This window comes from Clupea harengus, chromosome 12, assembly GCF_900700415.2.
Source record: "Clupea harengus chromosome 12, Ch_v2.0.2, whole genome shotgun sequence".
In the NCBI taxonomy this organism is placed as follows: domain Eukaryota; kingdom Metazoa; phylum Chordata; class Actinopteri; order Clupeiformes; family Clupeidae; genus Clupea; species Clupea harengus.
In genome coordinates this window covers 12,866,229-12,893,521 of record NC_045163.1, presented here as the reverse complement: position 1 = coordinate 12,893,521, position 27,293 = coordinate 12,866,229, and the positions used below count along the sequence as shown (strand labels likewise).

Genomic DNA, 27,293 nt, shown 5'->3' with positions numbered 1-27,293 from the left:
ATTTCCTATCTTGTCTGTGCAGTGAACTCATTGTGATTACAGTGTCAATATTTTACTGTTAGTGAAGATAAATAACCAATTAGTGGGAGTATGGCAGTAGGGAGATAGCCCTTCGGAACTGAAATCTAGTAAAGCCTACTCTTTTTTTTTTTTTTGACCTTTTCGTTTTGCTGGATCTTTGGATGAAATGTGTTATTTTCTTCATAGGTGTACAGTTAACAAGACATTTTGCATTTGCTCTTTCTTTTGGTGAGCTCTTGTGCTGGACAAAAAAAATCAAGCTGAAAGCTCCTATCATTAGGGTATAACACTGCTGACAGACTGTCCCCTTGGCTATTTCATGGTCTTCAGTTATCGCATAATGAGCAGTCACTCTCCATACATGGCAGTCAGCCACATCGTATGAGGAGTGTAAGTAGGTGTCTCATAGGTTACAAAACGGGAAGATGACTGGTGTCCGGTTCGACCCAATAGCCGTCATCGCAGCATGCCATTCTTCACAGAGATGCATTGACTACAGGATTCTGTCACGGTCACACAACGTCGTGTTTAAATATTTACCTGACTAATCTCAGATGCGGAGCTGTGAAGAAGCGGCCTACGCAACACTCCGACTATGAATGATATGTGGAATATCCCATGTGTGTGCGACGCATCTAATGCACTCGGACGACCCCTCCTGCTCAGAAACTCGCTTCGTTGCTGCACCCCTGTGAACACGAGGGCTCTCGGTGAGAGGTTACGCTATGCATGCCGCGCCGTCCTTCACTCTGGCTTAGTTAATCATTCAAACTCCCAGCGAGTTTTACTTAATGATTTAGATGAAATGTCTGGGTCTGGCTAAGGTTACGCTGACTTCACTCTTACAAAGCTGCACATTACCAAATGACAACGTGGTCTCTTTCTTTATGTTCTTCAAGGTTTTGTATTTGACTGAGTTTGCCTTCTACAGTGAAGCTAGAGACTTTTCTGATAGGGTACTTTACCATAGGCCCATCCAAATGGTTTTCAAAGGGGATCTATTTCAAACAAAATCAGTCTTGGTCATCAGATAGAGGCTATTTTCAGAAATTAACAGATTCCATTATATACATACTGAGACAAATAAAACTGAAACCAATAAATGAACCAACATTTAACAGATTTTAGACAGATACTTTCAATAAATACTACTGCTTTACCAATACAAGTTTCTCAAGTAAGTATTTATATCCTTGAAGTCTTTGGGACTAATTGGACTTTATTGAAATTGTGTGGAGACTAAGTATAATGTTGCCATCAAAACCTGCAAAGTGACATCAAACTCAACTATGGTTATCCCAGATTTTATACTGATTTGGCCCCATACACATTTATTAGGCATACATGGTAAGCAGTAGACATATTGAACAAGAGGTATGTGTCCTTGTCACAGCTGAAGGCCTGGCAACCACTACAAGTAGGAAGCCATCAAAAGGAAAAAAATACACACAAACACACACACACACAAAAATATCCCCAAGACACTGTCGTTGGCAGTGGTGACATTAAAGAATACTAAAAAGTATATTACACAAACTAGGCAAAAAACAACGCACATCCATCTATAAAAAGGCCCCTTAAGGAAAATGTATCTACATCCAATGTTATAGAGTCAATCATGGTCCACAAAAATGCCACATTGTGAGTATTTGAAAAAATACTTCCTCCAATACTTCCTCCAAATTCCTCCATATTTTTACTTAAAACAAAATGAATTAAAAAATAACAGACATTTTCCTCAAGAGTTCAAACAAATGCTTCATATAGAAAGCAGTGAGCCAATTCCAGTGCATCAACCCCTCCCTTTTTGTGGGAAGGGCTTATTTTCCATAAGCACCAGTGCTTCAAAAACACACGCCATAAACGTGGCAACCTAACCAAAACACTGTTTTTTTTTACCTTTACACCACAATTTTAACTCTAAAGGACTGGTGGTGAATATTACAATAATTCTGTGCAATGCTAAATACTTCAGTGTTGTCTTCACTCAAAAAGGCTTTTTTTTGTCTTCCTGCAGCTCTGGATGCTACAGCCATATGAGATCCTTGTAGCCTTGCAGAGATCTTATAATGTGACAGTGTCTGTGACTGAGTATAAATATTGGTTCTGTGGTTAGGCAGCTCAGAGGTTTTACAAGGGATACAAGAGATACTCTCTCCCTCAGTAACCACCACTGCTGTACGTTTGACCAGGGCAGGTAAACCATCCTTGGAGGAGCTTTTCAGTGGCCTACAACAGACCAAAGCGGTTTGTACGTTGGAGCTCCCAGACATAGATGTGTGGCTATGTGAACGTGAACCAAGGTGTTAAGTAGAAGAGCATGCCTTCTCAGTTTACCTTCCCCAGATAAATCAAGGTCAGAAACTGTGTGTGTGTGTGTGTGTGTGTGTGTGTGTGTGTGTGTGTGTGTGTGTGTGTGTGTGTGTGTGTGTGTGTCTGACGTGGCTCTTCATGTGTGTAAGCGTCCCAAACATGGTCCTTCATTTACATGATCAGGTCACAATGAAGGTCACAATGAAGACTTACGATCATGTTATTTTTCCTTTTGAAAACCCAAAGTCCCAAAAACCATACTGAAGTTCCGGCGGAGGTGGCCATCTTTACACTTGTAGGGGCAGTCCGGGCCCTTGTGAGAGAGAGAGTGCATAAGCTTGCCCCCATCCCCATGGCGACGGCAACGTCGCACACTGGGGTGCAGCCAGATTCCCAGCACCAGGCTTCTGGCTCCTTGTTTGATTATAATTGTTCGCTTGGCTTTGGAGTGAGTACAGGCTGCAGCGCCGTCAGACTATCGTCTCTTTAGAAGGTCGTTTGACTCGGGGCGGGCCAGGCAGCGAGGGGTTGGCCGATAATTCGCTGTGAGACTTGGGCAGCAGGAGAATCACCCTCTGATTGGTCTGCCGCCACTCGTTGTACAGCCGACAGTGATACCTGAGAGACACCTGTGGGTCGAGAGAAGAGGAGGTGCGGTTAGGTTCCGTCCCACACGGGCAAAGATGGCGCACCAGATACACTGACTGACTAAGACAAACATTAACACAACAAAGCACATTGCTACCCAAAAGCCCAGAAATCCGGCAGTGAATATCAGCTTCAGCAAAGTCAGATTTTTCTTGCTGTATTTATTACACATGCCAAGAGGTATTAAGCTTTACCAGGCATTGCCAGGCATTTGCCAGACATTTGCTAGGCATTTATATATTCTTTTAATGATGTGTCTACATGAAACCATCTTGGTTTCTCTTGATGGTGTTCCTATATGAAATCATGTTTATTTCTTTGAAACTTCTGAGAAAGTAATAATAATAACCTGTGCTTTCAAATTGTCTGTATAAATATACACTTACATATTTCAAATGTTGAGGTTGCCCATATATTGCAATGAATTATGCATTAAAGAACAGCTCAAACCAAATATTGAGCCAACTTGGTCTACATTTGAATTAAGTTATTCCAATTTCCACTATCAGTTCATTTTCAAATCCCAGAGACAAGCTTCAGGGAGCCAATATGAGCAATCATCTGATGGGTCTGCATGTATTTCTGTGGTTAACTTCAGAGGAAGATGAGAAACAGTGCGGGTCCATGCCAGGGCAGAGTTATTGTTTTTGCATTTGCAGATGCTCAGGCTAAAAATATGCTAACAAGGTTGTTTATGACTGTGGTGCTGCAGTATCCATTACTCTCTCCTCAGCAGCACAAGCTCCGAAGGCCCTGACCGGCGGTACTGTCCTTGTTTCCCACTGCTGCTTTGAGGCTGTTTCTCCCACTACTGCACACCAGAATAAGGGAAAGGGACCCATATCCATGTTCTCATGTTGCAGTTTCCGTGATAGCTATAGATGATCATGTACATCAGTGTTGAGGTGCTTGGACACCTGGCCTGAGGTGACCTTTCTCTTAATGCTGCTGTTTTTTCACCGCTTTTGATCTTTTGATGTTTAATGCGATTCACTTTCTGTCAAATCAAGAAGTCAAGACTGAACATAATTGAGAGTGAACAAGTGGTCTATGACTCAGATGCGAAAACAACAAATAATGCATACAGTGTTTTTTATCTTGGTTTTGTTAGACTCAACTTCGTCGACTGAGAATTAAAAATCTGACTTACCTATCCACAATAATATGATTTGGTGCAAATTAATAACATAATATATATATAAAAAAATCTTAGAATGGATTATTTGATTCCGGATTTTCAGTCGCATAAGCAAAGTGCACTCAGACCTTGTTAATTCTCAGTTAATGACTTGAGTGTTTTCTGCACTGGGTGTGGACGGTAAGGGGGGGCGGGGGGTGCAGTTTGTGGCACTCACCAGCGTCCAGAAGAGGTAAATGGTGAAGAGGGCGACGGTGAGGGCAATGAGCCCCACGGCCTCCAGGCGGCTGGAGAAGTGCAGGTGGTCGACGGCGCCCCGCAAGCACAGCCAGCCTGAGATGGTAGCCAGCGGCGTGATGAGCAGGAAACACACCATGTCCCCGAAAAGCGTGCGCTTCTCCTGACGCAGGCCTGGGTTACGCACCCACTGCCGGAGAGAGAGAGAGAGAGAGAGAGAGAGAGAGAGAGAGAGAAAGAGAGAGAGGATGAAGACAACATTAGAGAGGAAGATAGAGAGAGAGGAGGTGAGAGAGAGTGGGAGACAGGAACAGAAGGAGAGAGAGGGAGGGAGAGAGAGGAAGAGAGAGAGGGAGGGAGAGAGAGACAGAGACGGAGTGAGAGAGACAGGGGAGAGGAGGGGAGAGAGAGGCAGGCAGAAAGAGAGACAGTGGGAATAGAGAGAGATAAATGGAGAGAAAGAATAGATTGAAAGAGAGAGAGAAAAGAGAGAGGGAGAAGTAAGTGTGTGAGTCAAATGAGTGGAATGAAGTGACTGGATGGAAGAACAACAGGAAGTCTCTTTTTAAAAGAGTGACATACAGAGATTCCTCCTTCTGAATCTAAGTGAAAACTGAACAGCCACAAGGAAGAGACTGCTGCCCACCATTTTTCAACCACTCGGCCTTACTGTAGGGAGAGGTAAAAATCTTCGATAACCCTGAAAGTAATTTGCCATTAGAGAGAGAGAAAGAACGAGAACGAGATAAACAGCAAGGCTATATTTCTCCCTGCTTGTGGCCTTGTCTACTTTGCAGCAGACGCACATCCTCGCAGTCAATTCGGCAGGGATCATTTGGTGGCGTAAGGCTCCGTCAGGCTCTCAGAGCGAGCGGCTGGATGCTGAGGGCCAAGGGCTTCTAACTGGGTTTGATGTTGATGCATTAGAGAGCCGGTGCGTAAGTGGATTAGAGGGCAACAGGATGTTCGGTTTGTCGAGAAGCCGCCCGCCTCGGCTTGGACCAAATTCAATTAGCATCCTGCCTATGATATTGCTGTCCCCCTTACCAATGACATTCTCAATGACATGAAGCAAAAAGAGAACAAAACTGTACGCTTTGGAACCAAATCAACAGACTAAAGCGTGGCCAAAAAACAGCACGAAACACCCGTAATCTCAACTGTTTTGTTTCAGGCAGCCAGAAAGAAAAGAAAGCCAGGAACATCTCAGTTTTCCTCCTTTTTCAAATCACGCCTTTTTTCCTCCACCAGGGCATAATTATAGAGCACAAAACGCACTGTGATGAGGAAATAGATGCTCTAACAAATGGGATGAGATGTGCACCGGAGCTAGGCAATTATAGCACCGCGGGGCTAACGTGACACGGAGCCACAGCGGGAGACGACGCTCAGAACCGCTGCCAGGCCATTACCGCTGAGAGGACTGGTGTTTCGAGACCTGTCGGCTAAATACTTCATTTCGTTTAGAGGCACAGAACCATCCCCTCCAAGGCAATAAACAAGAGATGATATTCAAATTTCACATTATTGTTGTCACTGGGCCATTACTGCTCCTCAGCACTGAAGCGCTGTGTGTAGGCGTCTAACAACGGTACACACAGACACTCAGAGACAAGAGCTTAAAGGTGCAGTTTGGATTATTTTAGGTTTTTTTTGTGCCAAAACACAAGAAAGCTTCTGGACCCAGAATCATAATGTAATTCTGAAGTAGATGACGTGTTTAAAAAAGAATCGCAATGTCCCTGGGCATTCTGTGGTTCTCGCTGTTTTCCTACATTTATTTACATTCTTAAGCCTTAGACTGTAAGAAATACTGTAACCAGGCTTCAACAACCTTATCAACCAACCAACTCACTGGGCCTAAATGTGGTCTGTCTGACCTCCACAGGCAGGCCACTCCTCCTTGTGTTATATCACACTATGTGAAGAACACTGTAAATGTTGTGATATTCGTAGCCTACAATGTCGTGAGATACAACGTAATTTCTCTTCAAAATGTATGGCAGCTTAAAGCCGAATAAAACTGAACTATCATACGTACAATACAAAGCCCAGATGATTGGCCTGACATGATGAAACAAAAGTGTTTACAAGATAGTCGTGTTCAAGGCCTTGTGGTGGAGTTCTGGGCATACTCCCGTGACAACCTGGGAGACTCCCAGAAACAGCTGATACTACGTGTCGCCACACACATGTGGGTGTCTATCAATCAACATATCTGTGCATGGGAGTGTGTTGTGTCACTGAGTAAGAGTGCATCTGTTTATGTGTATTAGAGGCATATGCATAAATGTGTACAGGAACGCATTGTGCATTTTGTTTATGTGTGTGTGTGTGTGTGTGTGTGTGTGTGTGTGTGTGTGTGTGTGTGTGTGAAATAGAGAGAGCCAAAAAGAGAGAAAAGGAGGGTGTGTGAGAGAGAGACAGGAGAGACAGAGAGAGAGATCTTGCATGTGTGTGAAACCACACACCACACACCACATATACCCATGACCCACCCGCACACCCCCACAGTACACACTCACCTCCAGAATTGGGCGCGCCTTGCGCTGCACGCTGAACTGGAAGTGGCAGAGCTCGCAGAAGCTGGTGCTGGAGGCCGAGAGCCAGTGCTCCAGGCAGCTGCGGTGGATGGTGGCCAGCGTGCCGGCACACTCGCACGGGGAGAGCAGCTCCTCCTGCCCCCCACCCTCATGGCAGATACGACACATGGGCCTCTCCGCCAGGGCACTGACACACAGAGAGAGAGAGAGAGACACACAGAGAGAGAGAGAGAGACACACAGAGAGAGATAGGGAGAGAGACACAGAGATAGAGAGACAGAGAGAGAGAGAGAGAGAGAGAGAGAAAAAAACAAAGAAAATGTGTTTATTGAACATCTATATTAATCAAAAAGACTTAAAAAGTCTACTGCTGAACCATACACTCACTACAGCACCAATGTGGAGAAAGATAGAAATCACCCAGGAGAGAAAAAAGAAAAGAGAGACGAAGAGAGAAAGGGGGAGAGAAAGAGGGAATGAATGAGAGAGAGAGAAAGGGAAGGAGAGTGAGACATTATGTAAAGAGCGTAGGTTGTTAAGTATGTATAAATATAAAAGAGACTGTCAGACACATTATACATGCACTGATGCAACCAGCCAATGACAAAGCACAGGGATGCACACAGGAAACCATTTACTGTATTGCTATATTTACTTTAGTTTAGAGCTAGTGTCAGTCTAGGGTATTAGTGAAAACTGTTTAACGTCAACATTTTATGAGAAATGATTTTTTTACTAACCGGCTAAAGCTCTGTAATAACTCAAAATCAACAAAGATTATAAAACCTTAAGCATTTTTTGGTCATTTTGTTTTGAGTGTATAATCAGGATTAAGTCGGCATATGTCATTTTTTCCCCTTTTCATTAACTATATGGACAGCCATCTCCTGATATACCAATTTCCTATATGGTGCTTAATCCTCTTATGATGATTATAATGTGCAGATGTTTGTCTCGTTGTCTTTGTGAGACCTAAATCAGCCCGCTGTGGCGGCGCTTCGGGAAAGTCATCGTCATGACGTCCACAACAAACAACACACAATCTGGTCATTCAAAAACAACTTCAAGTAATCCCACGACCAAATAACCACGAAGAGTGTATGAATAACAAGTCATGTAATCTTATGTTCGGGGCATCATTAACCTTTCAGAAAAAAAACAAGAAAACAAATATTAAACAATGACCTACATTATGAAGCTGTGTTGAGATGTCTAGTGTGTTTCACCTGATGCATTAACCATGTCATTTCTAAAGGCTTTGGATAAAAGATGTCTGCCTGTTGTTTTGACCTTCTAGGTCCAGTCTAGATGGTGTGTTATTGTGACTGACTGGCTGACTGGGCAGTGGAAGCTGCTAATGGGACGGCGTCAAGCGTCAATGGACCTACACTTGACCCAGGGCACTGTGAGACGTACACACACCTTCTATAGTCTGATGGTGCAGGTGTTCCAAGTATCAACAATTTACTCAGCTTTTCATTTTTGGCCCCTAAAATAGATCAAATTGGGATTGAGTTTGGACAAGAAAAAGCCTGGGAGACAGGCGAGACACCAACGGTGTCAGTTTGACACACAACCCTGGATATGTGGGCTGTCCTGGAATGAAGAGCTTTTGCTTTCTGCCAAAAGAACTGGGGCACTTAAAAAAAACACATAACCCGTTTAGCCTCTTCCCCATTCTATTTTCAGACAAATTCACACGAATAAAATCTTGATAAGGTCTGTGTACGTGACCATTATACTAGCGTGTTATTATTAGGCAATATTTGTGGACCTCAATTAAACACTTGCCAGAATACTATGCCCACTAACTGCTTTATTATCTCTCTATTTATGTTCATCCCCGAGAATAAGGACTGTATTGATCACACTGGTCTTTAATAAACCATAATCTGATCTATATTAAAACATTTACAGACTGAATTTAGTCGTAAATCGCTTTAGTTTGTTAATCCCAAATAAGATGGATGGTGCCCCTAAATTCTGAACTGAGGGCCCCCCCCTCTCAGAGTAGCTGCTATACAAAGAGAGGGCAGATCATTCGGAGCCCTTTCAGCCATTAACTCCACACGGACTTCAAAGCGTCCCTGCTTCACGCACGAGCAGCCCCCTGGGGGGGATATCTCAGCGGTGCGGTGTGGTGCGGTGCGGTGCGGTGCGGTGCAGCGCGACGACGCGACACGGCGACACGGCGTGGGATGTCTGCTAAGAGATCCAACAGGCCGTGGCCATGACTTTGAAGGTGGGCACGGCGGGGCGGGGCAGTCTGGAGAGCAGATCCCTCCCGCTGGTGGATTAGGTGGCAGGGGCCACGGTGGCGGCCTGGTGGGGGCTGGGGGGCGGTGGTCGGGGGGGTGGTGACGCTTGTTGTACGGGAGCAGCTGTGGCAGCTGCTGGGCGCTAAAGCCTCTCTTTTGTGTCGGGTCATACAGTGGAGGGGCTGGAGTAGTGGAGGCTGGATCGCAGGGTGGGGTGGGTAGGGTGTGGCATTGGGTGAGGATGAGGTGTGGGACCAGGCACTGCAAAGGACTGTGACATACAAACACACACACACTCACACGTAGACACATACACACACACACACACACACACATACACATCTACACACATACATGAACATATATGCACATACACCACCCACACATCTACACACATGTACCACACACACAAACACACAGACACACACACACACACACACTCACATGTGGGCCTGGTGCATCACCAAGCATGCCCTCACGCATGCTAATCAAAATGCTAAATTTAGACTTTGCTCTTGCCGCCTTCTCCGGAGCAGACAAGCCCGCCGTTTGTTGTGCCTCTGCAGTTATTCGCCCCCACAGGGCCTGTCTGCTTTCTGTGTGTGTGTGTGTGTGTGTGTTTGTGTGAGTGTGAGTGTGAGTACATGTGTGTGTGTGTGTGTGTGTGTATGACTATATCTGTCTGGCACCATGAAAAGTTAATTATCTAAAAAAGAAATGGCCCTTAAGATACACAATCCACAAAAAAAAAAAATCCTTCCAAAACCAGTGACTCCCAAGGCGAAGAACCATCCGAGAACAATAAACAGAGGGGGGTTTTAAAGATGGTCAAATCTAGCCCCAAGTATTTCAATAGGGCAGAATATTGTTGTGCTAAATTAAAGTTCTACACTGAGCTGTGGTATGGCTGCCATTGTGGTACTCCCTGCTCACTTTTCAAATGGCTTTGGAGCTCCATGGCCACTCACCACTGAGGGTTCTGAGTTAGAAATACAGAGAATTCACTTCAAAACGGTTTTCTCTTAGTTTTGTAAGTGGCGTGATCACATAGCGATGGTACAAAAGAATCATCGCAACTGAAAGACTACTCCTCAGATGATTCAAAAGAAATTAAAAGAGCAATGTTTGGATAAAGATGTGCAAGAGTCCTGCTTGATTTGGTTACGTGATATTACCCGAAAGGGTTAGCATTCAACTAACAGGCACTCCATTTTTCTTATTGTAAATAAGGGACTGTCTACATAGCTAGGAATCATCCTCGTTGAACAGCTATCCAGTGAGCGCCCTCTCCACACTACTGAAGTAGCATTGGTGCCATCTGTGTACCTACATTTACATGTATTCATTTATTTGATTAATTAAATTAAATTACAGTGTTATCCAAGTTTTCCAACTTACAGTACAGGTTTTCGAGTCATTCAGTTGTTATGTGCACTCACTGGGAGTCGAACCCACAACCTACACCTTGCTGCACTAGTTGATGCACAGGAACATACCTCTGTTTGGCCAGTACATTGGAGAGCAGCTGTCCCTCTTTGGCCGACACCTGCATGTAGTACTGCGCCTTCTCCCCGCCGTCCCTTGGGCAGCTCTCGTCCTCCATGGCCTTCCCTGGGAGGGCGGGATCCAGACTGCAGTCCAGACTGCTCATTGGCTCAGGGTCGTGTCTGTCGGTGCAGTCGCTCAAGGGAGACGAGGCCCGGCGTTCCGGCAGCACCTCGGGTAGCTGGCTACAGTGGCTGGTTGTCATGGCAGCAGACGGCTGTTGCGTGGCCGACGCCTGTCGTGCTCACAGACCATTTGCCATCTGGGTGAAAAAAAGAAAACACAAATAAGATGGGGAAAAATGGAAGGGGTGCAGAGGAGAAGTGAGACGATAATGTCAAATAATGACCCCTTACGCTGCATATAAAATGAACTCCCACAACATGAGGTCGCTCAGTCTCCATTCACTTCCTGTCGTGTGTGGGTGAAAGGCTTGTCCTTGCAGGGAAAAACTGGAAAATTCATGCCTCTACCAGTGGGTTTAATATGACACGAGTGCCGGCTGCCTGTTTCCGATAATGAAACAGGATATGAAAGACACAGACAGTTGAATTACTGCCTGCCTGCCTGCCACATCCCTTCGCATATCACATCTCTGCTGGCTACACATTACATTAATCATAGACCTCCCAAAGGAAGACACGGAAGGAGAGGAGAAGAGAAGAGAAGAAAGAGAGCATTTGAAGAGAGCAAGAGAGTGTGACCTACAAACAAAGAAACCAGAACTGCCAGGCAAGCCAGACAGGCAACCCTGTAACGCTATGGTATTACACGATTCAACAGTGATCTATTCTACTAAATGAAATGACCTGAATCAAGCAGTCATTAATGAGGCTTATTGCTACATTTACTCTATTTAACGAAAATGACAATCTACAATGAATATCTACATTTGGACAAATTCAGATTTGGCCAGCAGACCACTGAACAGTATAGGCTTGTCTTGAGGAGGTTACAAGGCTATCAACCATTGTCCAACTCATGAATGAAACAGAACCAAGACACTGACAATAACTCTGATTGTATCTCCGAACACATACAGTACGACATCACTCCCATCCTTCCTCCCCCCGTTCAACAGTTCATACATTGTTTGTGTGTGTCAAAGCCGAGCCAATAGAGGCCTTGCTATTAGACTGTTCTCTGCCTTCAACCCCCCCATACACACACACACACACACACACACACACACAGACACACACACATACACACAGACACACACACACACATCTTCCACACAGAGAGACTCTTTCATATCCCACCATCCACAGTCCTTCACCCCCATTCCTTTCCAGTGATGGGATGACCAAAGTGGCCAAGGCCAACGCAATTCACTGTGTTTGTCTGTCTGTCTGTCTGCAGTGCTTCGGGTGGATTGGACAGAGAGTTAAGCTAACAGAGGAAGGCCAAACAAGGGTGGGAGAGAGGGAGGGAAGGGTGCGAGAGGGCGGGGTGTTGGAACAAACAGGAAGTTGACATCCGTCTGTTGCGGGTGAGTCGGGTGAGTAGGGTAAGGGGCAGGTGGAGACTCCCTGATAGGTTTCCTGTGAAGCTGACCTCCGCCCTGTTTCTCTCTGTGTCACGGGGTGGAGGGCAGTGAGCAGAGCACAGGTGTGGCTAAGGGTTGCGTAAAAGACGAATGTTGGAATGATTTTCATTTAGCTTTTTCTGCATCTGGAGTTTTGTAAGATATATAAGAGTGTGCGAGTGTTCAACTGTTAAGCTGTGACCAAAACAAATGGTGAAAATAAATATACTATATATAAAAAAATTGGAAAATTCTGGAATGCCAGGTACATCTTTTCAATCAAAAACAACATGAGCAAAGTTCGCCTAACAACTGCCAGACTCTGACCAATCTCATGTCTGCTTCAAAGCTCTGGAGGAGGTAAGTCAGCATTATCACATATCCCATGTCATGAATGCCATGAACAAAATGGCTGTCTGTTTGTGGGTCTTAGCACTCGGCTAATGATCATGAGATCCCCCAGAAGCACCCCTTTCCTGGGCAGAATTACATTTGACCGACAGGCTCCGTTGCTCCCTGTGGGCCCTTTTCCATGTTCCAGGAGTGCTTCCTGTTGCTACAACGCTACTGTGTGCTGGCGCGGGGCAGGGTTCGGGGAGGTCGGCCATTGACAAAGCTACCAAGCAGCTGCCACCAATAGATGCTGACAGAGCACAGTGAACTGGACTCCCTTGTGTGTGTGTGTGTGTGTGTGTGTGTGTGTGTGTGTGTGTGTGTGTGTGTGTGTGTGTATGTGTGTGAGAGAGAGAGAGAGAGAGCGTGAATGTGTATGTGTGTGCGTGTAGAGAGCGATAAAGAGAGAGTCTGTATGTGTGTGTGTATAGAGAGCGAGGGAGAGATAGCGTGTATGTATGTGTGTGTGTGTGTGTGTGTGTGGTAGAGAGCGAGAGAGAGTGTATGTGTGTGTGTGTGAGAGAGAGAGAGAGAGAGAGAGAGAGAGAGAGAGAGAGAGAGAGAGAGAGAGAGAGAGAGTGTGTGTGTGTGTGTGTGTGTGTGTGTGTGTGTGTGTGTGCGCGCGCGTGTGTGCGCGCGCGCGTGCAAACAACCGCAGCCAGCGCGAGTGCTTGGTGAAAATGTGCTGCCACAGGGCTCTGGGAAAATGTGCAGTGAGGTTGAAACCATGGCTAAATTATGGCCGCAGGTCAGCAGACTGCCACGCCACATCACCCACACCACCACCCATGGAGCCCCCCTCACTGCTGGCTCATTCAACGATCCAGAGGGTGTTGGACAAAATGCACATATCTGAGATGTGAGAGCACTTAAGCACTTAAATAGTGTGACTAGCCTGAGCGACATTGCTTTGAGCAACGCATCAACACCTTCAGATCAATGTTGACATAATCATTTAGCCATCATCTGCACTGAAATCAAATATCTGACTCAATGTCAAGGTAGACACAGTGACATAACAAGCACCATCTGTGTGTGAAAGGGACTGGTGTTCACTGTCTCTGTCATGGCACAATTTGACACGATGGTGTCACCGTGTGCCCTGTCATCACGCTTAATACTTGTCAAAAACAAAAAAAAACTTCTCTGTGAGGACTCATCTTGAAATTATTCTTGCAGTTGGAGCGTGATGCCATTACAATGCTTCTCCTCTGCCTGGGGAACACTTCCCTGTCTTTCTCCCAACAGGTGGCTATTCAGTCCACACATGGGCACAACTGTAGCCTGCCGAGGAGGCCAGAGCTGAATAGACAGGAAGAGACAAGAGGCACGTCTCCAGAAGGAAGCAAGTGATAAGCGAAAAGGGAGTAGGGCTACAGTCAGGCAGACTCGTGTGGCTTTGTTTCCATCGTGTAAGAAGGACTGCCGCATGCTTTGTGAGAGAGACTGCTTGAATACTATAGAAGGGAAAAACCACCATTTATTGCTGTGCTTCTTCTGTAGCTAGTATGTTTCCACATGCTCGCTCTCGCTCTCTCTGTTTCTCTCTCTCTCTGTTTTAGTCTCTCACTAGTTTGTTTAGTTTAAAGTCCTAAATATTACTAATAGAGTTACTTCTGAAAGACCAAAAAACAGGTCCTGGATACTCGTCATTCACAGAATGATAAAGGATTGGAACTGGACACAGTTCTGAAACCAGCGGTGGAACCTGACCATAGACTGAGCTGAGTGATCTGGAGGCGTTATTTTTTCTAGAAGCATTATCTTTTTCTAGAGGCATTATCTTTTCTAGAGGCTTTAGCTTCTACTTGGCCCGCCCTGTCTTTTTCGTTCTGCACAACCACCCACACCCAGCCCTGAGGGCTTGTAGACGCTGCGCCTCTTCAGCTCTCCACAGTGGATTGACTCTCTCCATAGTCCTTTCACTGGGAACACTGTATCTCGCTCTATCAGTGCCTGACTCCGTTCCAAGACTCGAGCCAAACACACACACACACACACACAATGTGAGACAAGCGCAAATCACAAACTGAAATAGACGTCGGGGGTGGGGGTGGGGGGCGTGAGGACTGACACTGTTGCATGTGTGTCCGTTGCCGAGCCGCAACCTATATCACCGGGGGGACAAGCGGCCCAGGGATGCCAAGGCCACATGCCGTCCACAGCTGCGGACTCCAAAGGCACAGTTGGCTGAGACTGCTGATCTAGTCCCCACATTCTTTCTCATCAGCAACACAGCTGGGCTATCTATCCAGTGGCAGTGGCTAATGCACCCAAGCACAGAGCAGAAAGAGGAGAGAGAGAGAGAAAGAGAGAGAGAGAGAGAGAAAGAGAGAGAGAGAGACTGACAAAATACCAGTGCTGATGTCGCTTCAGATAGTAATTACAAGTCGCTGAAAAGAGAGTTCAGTAATTATGAGATTAGTATTGATTTTCAGGGCTGAATTTTGTACGTCCAGCATGGAGCGCTGCTTTGAAACCAGCATGTCAGTCGTATCGTCACTAATCCTTTTTGATGGCGAAATTAAAGAGCTGAACACATTTAATGAGCTGGAAATTCTTCAGTCGCAGGAGGACACTTGATCATCGATACTCACTGATCCTGCAATGGTCTGGGGGTTCGTCTAATTACAAACGTTTATTTTCAGAAAGGCCATTCGACATTTTGGATCATTCTTAAGAGGACAGAGTCAATGTTTTGCAACTATAATAACACCTTTATTGCTCTCCACAGCAGTGACCCTTACCAGATAAAAGTGATGGGAAAAGCTTTCCGCCATCATTAAGCTCAGACAGCTGAGTCTGAAAGCCTACCTACCTGAATACATAGAGAGAGGAACAGATACCTTTGGGTACAGGACATTATGCATGTATGTCTGGATACAAGTCATGGGTACTTCTACAGTTCAACTAGACGTGCAAAGTGGCAGCGGCGCCAAAGGTCATGGGTTCAATGCCTAGTCAGCACACACAGAGACAGAATGCACACATAGGGACAGAATACACACACAGAGACAGAATGCACACATAGGGACAGAATACACTGTACTTTACTATACAGTACGTCTCTTTGAATGGCAACTATTGTAAAATGACAGTGTTAAAAACTATAAAGACAAAATACTATCTACTTGGCAAGCAATTCCCTGACATTTTAACTGAAACCTGATACAGTTAGGGAACCATGGCTAACAGCCGTGCCAAGCGCTGCTTGCTGGCTATGAGCTTTCACATTCTGAGGATCCCAAGCACTGTGGGAAAAGGGACTTTTGTGGCTTTCCCTTTTTTTTAATAGTAACTACCCCCAACTACCCACACAACCCACCTCCCACGCCCACCCTTTCCTTCAAGAGACGCCTCCTCCAGCCCACTCCTCTGTGATGGGCTGCTTCCCCCAGAACAGCACTGACCACATCCAGCTAGCCTCACCTCTGTTTTCATTCCATTCCAAAGTACCCCTCCACCCCAACAGGCTCTCCAGTCCGATTTCTGGACGAAAGCAGGGGGGGTGGGGGGTGGGATGTGGGGTAAATTGGGGTGGGAAGGGGGTGGGGGTGGGTGGGGAGGAGGGATGTTCTCTCCCAGAACTGGGTCAGTGCATGAGAATCAATCCCATGATGCTTCACTGCATTCCAAGCCGGACCCCAAAAACGTTTATGATTTCCCTCCAAGTTCCTTCGCAGAGTTTTCAGACTCTATAAGGAGAATGGTTTCAGTAAGGGAAAAAAAGACAAAAGGGTCCAGCTGAGACATTTGAGGAACCACGCACCCAGGGAATGAGGATGTTAGAGAAAGCCATAGATTGCTAGACAGTTAGGGAAACCGTTAAATGTGGTGAGACCATTTCAACATATCCTCAGTGGGCATGCAATGGAGGAAGCCACAGTGGGCCTTTTCCCGTCATAGCAGAATGCCAACCACAAAAAAAAACAGATAAAAAGTACGACCGAAACAAAACATTACATTTAACACTGACGCGGGACCATTCTGTTGCGTTCCCTCTCTCTGTTTCACTCACATCTTCAGCTGTTCTCTGGTGAGGTTAATCTACACCAATTACACCCCTACAAATATCTTTGCTCTGGGGGAAAAGGAGGCACAAGCCCAGGGAGGAGGTCAGTTCCAGGAGCAGTGCCCATTGGGTTCTGGGCCCAATGCCAGGGCGTACAGTGTTGCACAGAGAGACCCCCCACAGCCTCGTCATGCCCCATATGCCCTGTGTGGCATTAACACAGATCAGGCTCCAGCGGATTTCTGCCCTTTGTTGTTTCCACGCTCCTCCACTCTTTTCACACTGGCTGACTTACACTAATCCTCAATGTGCTTTTCCATCACTGGTGTTCCAGCGCTGCGGAGGGACTGACACTCGCTGTCCTTGTTCATATTTATCGACAGCGTGTGGCCTGTCCTGGTTAAGGACGGGATTCCCAGCGGAGAAGAGGGGGGAAAAAATCAATGACAGGCATTGATTGCCGATGTATGATCAATAGGTGGATACTCCCATGCTATGGTAGGATCGAAGGGGGGAGGGAATGCCACACGAGGGATTGCCTGTAAACTTGATTTTGACTAACTTGTTTGACATTTAGAATACTTATTGTTGAGCATTGTTGAGGACTTATCATGGAGCACTGAACAGTCGTTTGTCATTTATAGAAGGCTCCAGTTTAAGGTCAGTAATGGGTGAGACAGACATGTACTACTGAATGGAGAATAGCTGGGGCCACGAGGTTGTTGGTTTATAAACCCTGCTAAACTTGAGGCTTCAGTTCCTCAAGAGAAGCCGTGAAGATGCCATGGTCTCCTGCCCAACTGATCGTGCCTCCATAAGGGTCGGTCGGTCAGTAAGAGGATGTTAATGTCACTGCCAACGACCTCGGAGTAATAGCTTCTCTGTTAACTTCATCCTACATTAACATCAAATATGGAGAGGATTACTGTGGCTATAGACCATCTCTTTTCCAACAATATGTTACAAATGTGTTTTTTTTTTTTTGCATAAGCTGGGATAAGTGTTTCTACAAACATTACATTTGTTTACCAGTCTCATTCCATCGCTTAGGCAGAGATGCACAGCCTTCCCCGTGAATTGCTTAGCAACAGGCCTGATCAGTCCTATGACAGAATAAAGACCAAACAAAGAACAAAGAAAAACTGCTTTCATTAAGAAGTTAATGGCTGTCTTTATTTCCCTCTCAGACCTCAGAACCTCATGATTTCATGAAGTGGAACACAATTATAATGATTCAGACTGTCTGTCTTGTTTCTCCTCTCTCTCCACACTCACAATGGCTGCTACATCATAAAGATGCTTCTAAACTGAAAAACATTAATGCTCCAGGATGCACAAGAAGAAGTGGATGGATTTTGAATTAGGAGCAATTTTGTAAACACGGCTGAAATGGCACTACATCTCTCCGTCTCGGCCTTGCAGAAAGCACACGGATGAACACACTGTACAGAACTCAGTTCAGGGTATGATATTGTAAAGTGCACAATGGCTGCCACATTATCATTCAGCAAGTAGTTTTGTTCCCAGGCGGTTAGTCCTTCACATAGCTCCCAGAAGTACACATGTTTTACAGTGGATCTATATACGAGGCACCACCTCTGCTGAAAAAAGAGAACCTACAACTGTCCTCTGTAACAATCCAGGGTGGTGGAAAACTTAATGAATAGGCAAGGACAAAACCGTACAAAAGCATTGTATATACTATATGTGTATATTACATGAGCCAAAGAGAGGATTCTAAGGAGTACATGAAGAGCAACAGTACCAGTAAAGTACATGTTACAATGAGTGGTATGCTATGGGGATTGCAGTGAACTGCCTTTACAATTCTCGACCGCTGAAAAGATTATCTAGGTGTTAAATAACCAAGTAGCTACAGTCTGCTGGGTGATAACAGCCCTTAAAAGATAACATGGGCCTCATGGGACACTCACAGCAAAGTGTCTCAAGTGCTATTAACAAACTGTTCATCAGCTCATCAGGGGAAAAAAAACACACGCACCTATACAAAGCCTGACCCAAGGAAACTCTATCATCATACATTTCATGGTGTTCTGGAACATGTTCTTATAGAAACAGAATAAACATCAGGCAAATTGTTCCAGTCTTCCAAGTGTAGTCAAACACGATACAGTCCACAATGCAAAACTTAAAGGGAAACATCAGGATTTCTTAACCTGGGCACTATTTTCCCATCTTTTTGTCTGAAGTTTTACTAGGGACAAAAATGATAGAAATCGGTCCACTATTGAGTTAGAACAGGAAACCGAAAAACCTATTTACAACGTAAGCCCATGGGGCAAGCATCTGCGTCAAACTAAACCGCAGGTTTTCGCCACTGACAGGCTCATAATAAGTGTCTGACAACCTAGAAAGGATCCCTATAGAGACAGACCTATATCTCTTTACCAAAATAACTGTAAAGAAACTGTAGAAACATGGCAGCACAGCACATGGTTGGCGGAGGGAGGAGGCGGGGGTCCAGGTCACTGTGGCTCTAGAAGGCAGAGCGCTGCAGGTCAGTGGATCTTCACAGGCGACGCCAGAGACAAACTGGTCACCCAGCGGCAGAGTAAGAAAGACAGCCTGGGTCATATTGCACACCATTGCCCAACACAGGCTCTATGAAGCCCAGCACCCCAGCTGTGTCTTTGCCGGCTGGGCCAGAGATACGGCTTATTCATTAACTGTGACCCGGAAAGGCACTCCTTGCAGGGCCCTGGTGGACACGGGGTCCACCATCTTCTTGGTCCTTGCCAGAACGCTGCCCGGAACAAGTGAGCAGAGACCACAGGGCTGGGAGTCAACAACACTCTGCATCGCCACGGTCATGGGAAAGCAGGCGCAAATGAAGGGAAGTGTTGCAGGTAGTGCGGTTCATTACAAGTTCTGGCTGGCTAACATCCCGGACTCATGCATCATTGGGCTGGACTTGTTGGCCAGGTGGGGGGCAATGGTGGACGTGCCCGGAGCCTGGCTATTTCTGGGCACTGAAGCCATGGCACTCCACGCGGTTGGCAGTGGGGGGGGCCATTGGCCAGGAGACTCTCCGATGCAGCCATATTATAAAAGTCCACTTTCGCATGACTAAAGCATCATTACAGACATACTGTTATGATTAGACCACCAACTGGCAAGCAGTCTCCCTTCAGACTAATCTCCACTAGACTGAACTAACTCTCTCTCTCTCTCTAACATATTTTGGATACATAGAAACATAATTTCTTTAAAAGACTATTTACTTGAATTGAAATAATCACTGATGGTTACTGGTTAACTAGTGGTGGGGTGGCGATTTTATCTGTACTGGTTAGTCCCATCAGCAGGGACTGGCACTGCCAGTTGGCAACTTAGTTTACTATTTCTTTTGCTGTGATACATTCTTGGCTTTGCAACCTGACTCTTGATTTTGTGACATCTAAGCAATTCAGTTTTAATCCTTTCCCTTCTTAACATGTCAAAACACACTGTCAGTCAGCTGACCATATCTCCAAGAAAAAGATGGAAGTTATTTCTTCCTGATTAATGGTGTATATTGCACATATGATTTATATTTTACATTAAGGTTTAGCTGTTTTGGCAGTTGTCTAAAGGCTTATAACTCATAATGAAACAAAAACATTTCCTATTCTCCACTATTCACACAGATCTCCATGAGCCCATCTAGAAAAAGCAACTCGTCAACATGATGGTGGGTTAGGTGTAACTGACTATTTCCAGTGAAGGTCCAATATTGACCGCACTCCCTCCCTCCCTCCCTGCTTAGTTTCACTTGCTGTGAAGTTGGCCACCATGGGTGAAAGAAACATGTGGTCAAATCGCCTAAGGGCCGCTGTCTACTCCTCTGTAACACAGCTACAGAATAGAGCAGCACAGCTTTACCTCTCACATGGAAAAAAACACTCGATAGAAAACTCCGATGCTGCAACAGCTGAGAGTGATGGCAACTGCGGGAGAAATGTACTGAGTAATCATCCTCTCGCAGCAAATGTGACATCCATTGGGCTGGCATTTTAAACAGGCGCTTCTGGTGAACTGATGGGTCGCGTGATACGCAGACATGTTTTGTCACATCGAGTGAACAAAGATTACTGCCATTGTTGTGCGCGAATTTCGGACATGTATTTTGATTTTGAATAACAGTCTCTACATGACAGGATTCCGGTAGACTATATTTCATATGGACTGTCTCAGTTTTCCACCGTCCACGGACAACATCCGTTTGCGCACGAACTGGGTTTTAGCACATGGTATAAATGTCACTATAACGTAAATGCCACTTACTGCTGAATAGTATCTCACAAATGCTTTATCAACTGATTGTGCTCCAATAAATGGCTGATCTGACGAAACGACCACCCCGACCCCTCCTTGTCCAAGGCGATTCACTCGGTCGAATAGGAGTCATACCCACAGGCTTAATTTTAAGACTGTAAAACATTAAAGATGAGTAGCTTACCTTAAAACAGCATCCGTGAAGTTAACCAGCCCTCCTGTTATTAGGCTATAAGCATTGGTTTAGAATTACACATAAAAGAACTTCCCGATACGGGCTATTTGCTACAGCCAGGAAACACCACGCCAACTTCGACGGTCAGCTGTTGAGTGCGCGACTGTTTGGCTAGTCCGACGTTTAGTATAACGGTTCGCTCCAGCCAATCAGGTGATTACAATAACAAAACTTGCCACCAATGGGAGGGTCTCTGCTGTCAGGCTGAAGCTGGGAGCGATACAGGGTACCAAAAGCCACCCCGCGCATCCTGGCGGCTGCGCTTGTGCAGATGTGATGCCCGAGACGTGGCACTTGATAATTTAATCCTCTTACGCCAAACAAAGAGACCACATGTAAACAAGGCCTTTATTACTTGTAAGATAAGAACCTTATTCATAAACACTCATAACATGAAAAATAACACATATTGTTGACGCACGTTCATACATTAGGCTACTAGTTGCTGTCCTCGAGCTTTGCCAAACGCTTTTCCAGGAGTGTGGTGTTGACTCGATGCATCATTAGAAACTGGCCGTTCAAGTGGAATGCTGGTATATCAAACTTGTACCTGTCATACCAAACTTTATTCTCTGGCAGGGTAATATCAACTTCTTGAAGTGTGTACTACAGAAAAGTTTAAAAAAAATATTGCTTGAGTTATGCCAATGTTCAACATCACATGCAAACAACTTATAATTGTTAGTATAATGAAAAATGATTGCTTTATAAAACATCTATTCACATGAAAAAATGATGTGTCCTTACTCTATGCTTGTATGGTTCAAGGACTTCTTTTGCATCATCACACAGGGAACATGGATCCTGCAAAAGAATGTGATTGGTGATCTTTTTCACATTAGGGAACTTCAGTAGCACTCAAACATGACATGGTGTCACCTTCTGAAAAATCAGCACTCAGAAGGAGAAGTTTGTTTCAAGTGTAGGTACAAAAAGGTGACTACAGTTCCTATCACAAACCTTGATCAGTGGGTTTTGTCTTAAGTGAACCCTTTGGTGCTCAAAACTCAAAAACACCCAGTCTCTGATCACACATATTTCATGAAATCTATGTACAGCACTGAAATGTCCGCTAAATCTTATGTGTATCATTCCTTTCACACTCGCTCTAGCGGTTATTATGATGGTATTCTTGTATTTTCCTTCATCAGTCTACTGGCGACATGAGAGTTTGAAGGGTTCTTAACTGAGTGTTAGCTCCAGACAGAACTCAGATGTTGTTGCTGGGACCTCTTAAAGCCACTCCCAACATGTGACTGGGTCACTGCCCTCAATATGTCTGTTTACTGGAAGCACTTGTGCCTTTTTCTTTCCACATTCTTTCACATTCACTCCGTTATTTCTCTACATTACAACATCCTTAGGCGTGGTTACATCTTTTATCATTACCATTTTCTGGCCCTTCTCTAGTAGTAATATGTCAAATGTTTGTCTATCTGACCCCTGGAGGCATTACATATGTTTATTAAGTTTTTATCAAAACAGTTGTTGAAAGACAAAAAGGAGTTCTTCAGTGGGCACTATGTTTGCTTAATACAGTTAAGAAGAGCATAGTGTTTTACCTTTGTAAAGAGTGTTAAGGTTGGGAGTTGCCGTGATGAACAGTAAGGCCTCCTTATAAGCAGCAGAAGAGAACTTTTTGGCCGAAGATTCCTAAGCCAGTGCATTTCGGCAAACTGATAGAAGACAGTAGACAGAAAAATGACATAGTATGGCACATAACCCTTTAAACCTGCGGTGAGGATGCAGTGCTTATGCTGGTAACTCTTGGATGAAACATCACAACTAAACCAAACACTGGAACACAGTATAATAGCCGATTATAGTAGTGTTTATTGATACTGTAGAAAGAATATTGTTTTGTGTTTTAAAAGTATTGAGTCAGCTGAGAAGAAAATAAGCAAACTGACCATATCGTTTTTAGATGTCTTAAAGGACACAACACAGGAAAACAATGTTTTTGTTAGAAATACTTCTTATTTGTTATCTCCCTACCTGGAATCTCCATTCGGCTGTTAAAAATAAAATGTGTAGGCTACGCTGTTGTGCAATGCATGACATTGTTAAGGCACCCAATATGATGCCCACGGCTCACATACACCATAACAGCAATTAAGGGATATTCAATGCTTATTGTACAAGGTCACTCGCTAGACAGCTTTAATGTGTATTCTCAGCTCAAATGACGTCTGTAGATATTCGTAGCAGCCACGCGCATGGTCTAACTTGCCACCAGCCGAGACAAGTGAAAGTAACAACACATGAAATGTAACGCACCAGGTTAATCTCGCAGAATTAGAACATGTTTAAAAACAGAACTTCAAACTGCATAGGCTCACCTACGTAAATCTTGGTTGCGAGCATTATTTTTAGCACCGTATTGCGTCCTTGTCAGACCTAAAAATAAACATTAAGGTACTCGAATGCATTATGTATTAAATAAAAAATGACATGTAGATGACGAAGGTAATCATACAGCCAAATTAAAAACCAACAGATCTGTCCTAAACATGACAATTTAATGAACTTCACATGTTGGAAGACGCTATCCTCCTCACCTCCTTTTCCCGTAGCAAGGAACAACTTCCACCGGCAATGGGAGGGACCTCGTGCTAAGAAAGCGTTTTATTGGGCGAGAGTCGCAGGGCTTCCTGTGCACAGCACCAATTTAATTTGATGACGTGTTATCATTCATGCTTTGAACAGATTTCAGCGGCAAGCATAAAACGTTCATTGCAGACTATGGTTTTTGTGAAACATAGAGGACTTACTTATTGTCTATATTAAATGCAAGACGTACAGCCCAGTGTAGACATAAATATTCTCATGAACCCAAGAATCCTCTAAAACATGTATTCTGTCGCTCAGGGACAAGCTTTAAAATAATCTCCACAGCATTGTCTGCAATGTAGTCCATTGGTCGCTCTGATATCCTCGGGAAACAGTTGTCCCGGGTGTACCACCGACATGAAGCACTTCAGCCAATTGCTGTAAAGCGTGAGTCTGTACAGGTGTATCAACATGCAAACAGATTCTTAAAAACAAAACAAAACGCCACAACTAGTGTGGTCGATTAGGTTGTACCGACATTTATACACTTTTTAAATGTTCTTTATAGGTCTACCTAACCTGAACGTCTTACACACTGCTAGAAATTGATGGTCTGCATCTATTTCAAGCATATTAGCTTGCAACTCCACAAAATGATGCGGTGGGTGCAGTTATTTTAGTTGTAAGGAAAGGAATCACTTTTCTCTTTATCCCAAAACGCACATGCGACTACATTTGATTATTGCAGTGATAGCTTGGCTACTTCAGAAAGGCTCCCCGACCAGACACTACACCATAGCTGTAACATAAATAGAACCTAACAGCAACAATCTGACGCAGATGCGTAATCAATTTAACGGCCGCCTGGAGTTTGTTTGGCTGTCGAGTGAGTAGCTGCATGGTCTACTGCGCTCATATCCAGCTCGCCGTTCAGCCGTCCGCTGTGCTGTAGATGGACGGAGATCCTGATGTTTTCAATGGAGAAGGTAGACATTCCATTTTCAAGCCCTTCTGTATGAATCTGTATAGGCCTACATAATTATGTAAATGCATAGCTTGCTGATACTACTAGTAATTACATTGTTCTTTAAATGGTCAATGCAAATTATAGCAAAGACCATAGTAAGTGCTTACTCTTTAAACAGCATAATCTTTTTTCAACGTTTTAGGGATATTACTGCACCAGATGGCTTTTTAGAACAAAGGCCAATATGAATTAATCTGCCGTTTTAAATTACAGGCATGCACAATCCAGCAGAACATTACTATATTACTGTTCCGCCCTCATATGAAGACCTCGAGGATGAGAAATAACAACCTTTCCCTCCTCCTGCATCCCCGCTTTGTGCAAAGTTACTAAGGAAACGGACAACCGCATCCGGCAAAAGGGGTAAAATGTTTGCGCACGCCAAAACGTTCTTGCATTTAAGTTTAGCCTACTTGTTTATGGTTTCTCATTTGCATATGTTCGTTAGTTGTGGAACATGTAAACTGGAAATGTGCCTAAGATGATGAAAACAACTTAGTAACTCGGACAGTTCATTCTACCAACAAGTGACTGTACATGAAGCATAAGTGCAGTGTTATTGTCATGTTTGAATATGTTATAAGTAAGTCATTTTGGTTAATAACGTTGTTGTTAGTAGTTGTTAGTCAGTTGTTGTTGTGCTATTTTACCTCTACTGATTTATCACAGCCTGTCTAACAAAGTTTACTGTGATTGTAAGAAGGCAAACAGGTTATTAAAGCAGAAAATTCTGTCTTTTTCACAATCCAAACCTAGAGCCTGAAGGAAAAGGGGAAAGACAGGAACAGGAGAATTTGAACAAATGCAGTCACAGACTGGAAACAGAGACGTACAATGCACAGAAGATTTCAGGTATTTCCACCTGATTTAGCCCACATCATCTATTAGTGTAGAAACAGACCTGGTTTTGACTACAAAAGCTGCATATGACTCTTTTTATGTTTGTGGGTTCATTTATACATGTGTATTGATGCAGACGAGAAGGTCTGTGGCTTCCTCCTCTCACACATGGAAGAAGAGCCCATGACTACATGGAGAGAACTTCCGGCTGATATGGACGTTGAGAAGTTAGTAGCAAACTAATGAATGGGTTCGCTTTCACTACAGGGCAGCGTTCCTTGTAACAGAGCAGTACATTCCATCAAAGACAGTTAACTTGTAGGCCAGATTGTAGAAAATTAAATGACCTCCATACTGGGCTTATAATACAGTTACAGATACTAAATTGCAATTTGTGACTTAGAAGTTTGCCATTTGGTTGCTCATACCTGAATGGTTTTAGTGCACATAACAATTGTAAGAGACACTGCCGCCACCTACAGGTACTTTTAATAATTACGCAAAGACGCAAAGACTTTGGGTGGGTGACAAGACTTTGGGTGGGTGACAAGACTTGAAACATACTAAAAACTAATACATTTTCTTTGTTATGATAGGTTTTTGTCCGAAAAGGGCATTTCCGCTTTGTGGGATGTTCTCTGTAACACAGCTTTCAAAGGACAAGGCTATGAGGTAAGACATAAGTCATTTTTTTAATTTTTTTTATATAATATTATCATATGTATCACTCTAGGTGGAGAGCTATATTAATTTGTTGTATAGACTTTCAATATTACATATCTACTAAAAGCAGCATCTATTATCATTGTTGATTGCATTAGAACATTTTACTTTAAAACCCTTCACATCGATTTGCACACTTCAAGTCATCATTGGAACTCACAGTCTCTTTCAAATAATGTTGGCTGGTTGCAAACTGGCTGTATGCATCCTGCACCCAGGGTATTGCCTACTTATGTAATTGCATTGCAAGTTGCCTGTGCACGTGTACAACTGTTGTATGGAGAGGATTATGTGTAGACGGGCATATGCTTGTGCAGCTGTTTTTATGAATGAAAGTGTGCCATGTCCCTCTCCCTGGATATGTAGACTAATCTACCTGTATTTAGTGCTTGTGAAAATCTCATCCGAAAATCTCATCTCAAATTTCCATCCGTTCACTGGAAGGGAGGCCATGTGGTGAGCCCTCGTCACAGTGACAGGGTAGCACATCGGCCCGGTCGCATTGGGTGGATGTGACAGGCACAGCTTGTGCACCAGTTTCCTCCTCTGACTCAGCAGTGGGGGTGTTGTGACGCGGTACCGTGCACTCCATTCACGAGGGCTTGTCAGAAAGTGAAAGTGGGTCCATTTTAGCCTAACATGAGACAGGTCTAGCTACAGATGGCAGTAAATTAACTAAATTAGCCAACATCCTTGACTTGCTAGCACCAATAACTAGCTACCTAAAAATACACCTGATGTAATATATATAAAATGGTAAAAGCCTTGTTGCATTGGTGACTGCTATGAGTGTAAATTGGTAGCTCATATTTCAACACTAAACCTGCTGAAAACCAAGTAAAGCGACGGTGCAAGGAGTTTTCAAGTGTAGCTACTGGTCATGTAGTTCCCCAGATCCAGTGGCTTGTCCTTGAGCCTCTTTTATTGCACAGTGTGTTACTCCTCACTAGTCAGTATTCCAGGGCTGTGTGCTATTACACTTGTAGCCTGTAAGGGTAGGGGGACAT

At 44.4% G+C, this 27,293-nt stretch overlaps 2 protein-coding genes and 1 long non-coding RNA gene across 4 annotated transcripts; 1 reads left to right on the top strand and 2 right to left on the bottom strand.

The window, feature by feature from the left end:
* Positions 1 to 1,220: 1,220 nt before the first annotated feature.
* marchf3 (E3 ubiquitin-protein ligase MARCHF3) lies at positions 1,221 to 21,404 on the bottom strand. Of its 2 annotated transcripts, none has more exons than XM_012816142.3 (5): positions 21,096 to 21,404; positions 10,655 to 10,965; positions 6,883 to 7,087; positions 4,338 to 4,547; positions 1,221 to 2,963 (listed from the first exon to the last, which is right to left on the bottom strand). In XM_012816142.3, the coding sequence occupies exons 2-5, from the start codon at positions 10,906 to 10,908 to the stop codon at positions 2,805 to 2,807; spliced, it is 828 nt and encodes a 275-aa protein (XP_012671596.1). In that variant the 5' UTR covers positions 10,909 to 10,965; positions 21,096 to 21,404; the 3' UTR covers positions 1,221 to 2,804. The 2 variants fall into 2 exon arrangements, with proteins under 2 accessions (XP_012671596.1, XP_031433057.1); XM_031577197.2 differs by lacking the exon at positions 21,096 to 21,404 and adding an exon at positions 11,060 to 11,862.
* Positions 21,405 to 21,482: 78 nt separating this feature from the next.
* On the bottom strand, positions 21,483 to 23,754 carry c12h5orf63 (chromosome 12 C5orf63 homolog). The gene is made up of 4 exons (XM_042709309.1): positions 23,705 to 23,754; positions 22,709 to 22,822; positions 21,894 to 21,950; positions 21,483 to 21,752 (listed from the first exon to the last, which is right to left on the bottom strand). The coding sequence occupies exons 2-4, from the start codon at positions 22,811 to 22,813 to the stop codon at positions 21,585 to 21,587; spliced, it is 330 nt and encodes a 109-aa protein (XP_042565243.1). The 5' UTR covers positions 22,814 to 22,822; positions 23,705 to 23,754; the 3' UTR covers positions 21,483 to 21,584.
* A 1,230-nt stretch (positions 23,755 to 24,984) lies between these two features.
* On the top strand, positions 24,985 to 27,009 carry LOC116222976. Its single transcript, XR_004164866.2, has 4 exons — positions 24,985 to 25,086; positions 25,480 to 25,575; positions 25,700 to 25,790; positions 26,160 to 27,009. It is a non-coding gene; the product is annotated as an uncharacterized LOC116222976 (long non-coding RNA).
* Positions 27,010 to 27,293: the final 284 nt, after the last annotated feature.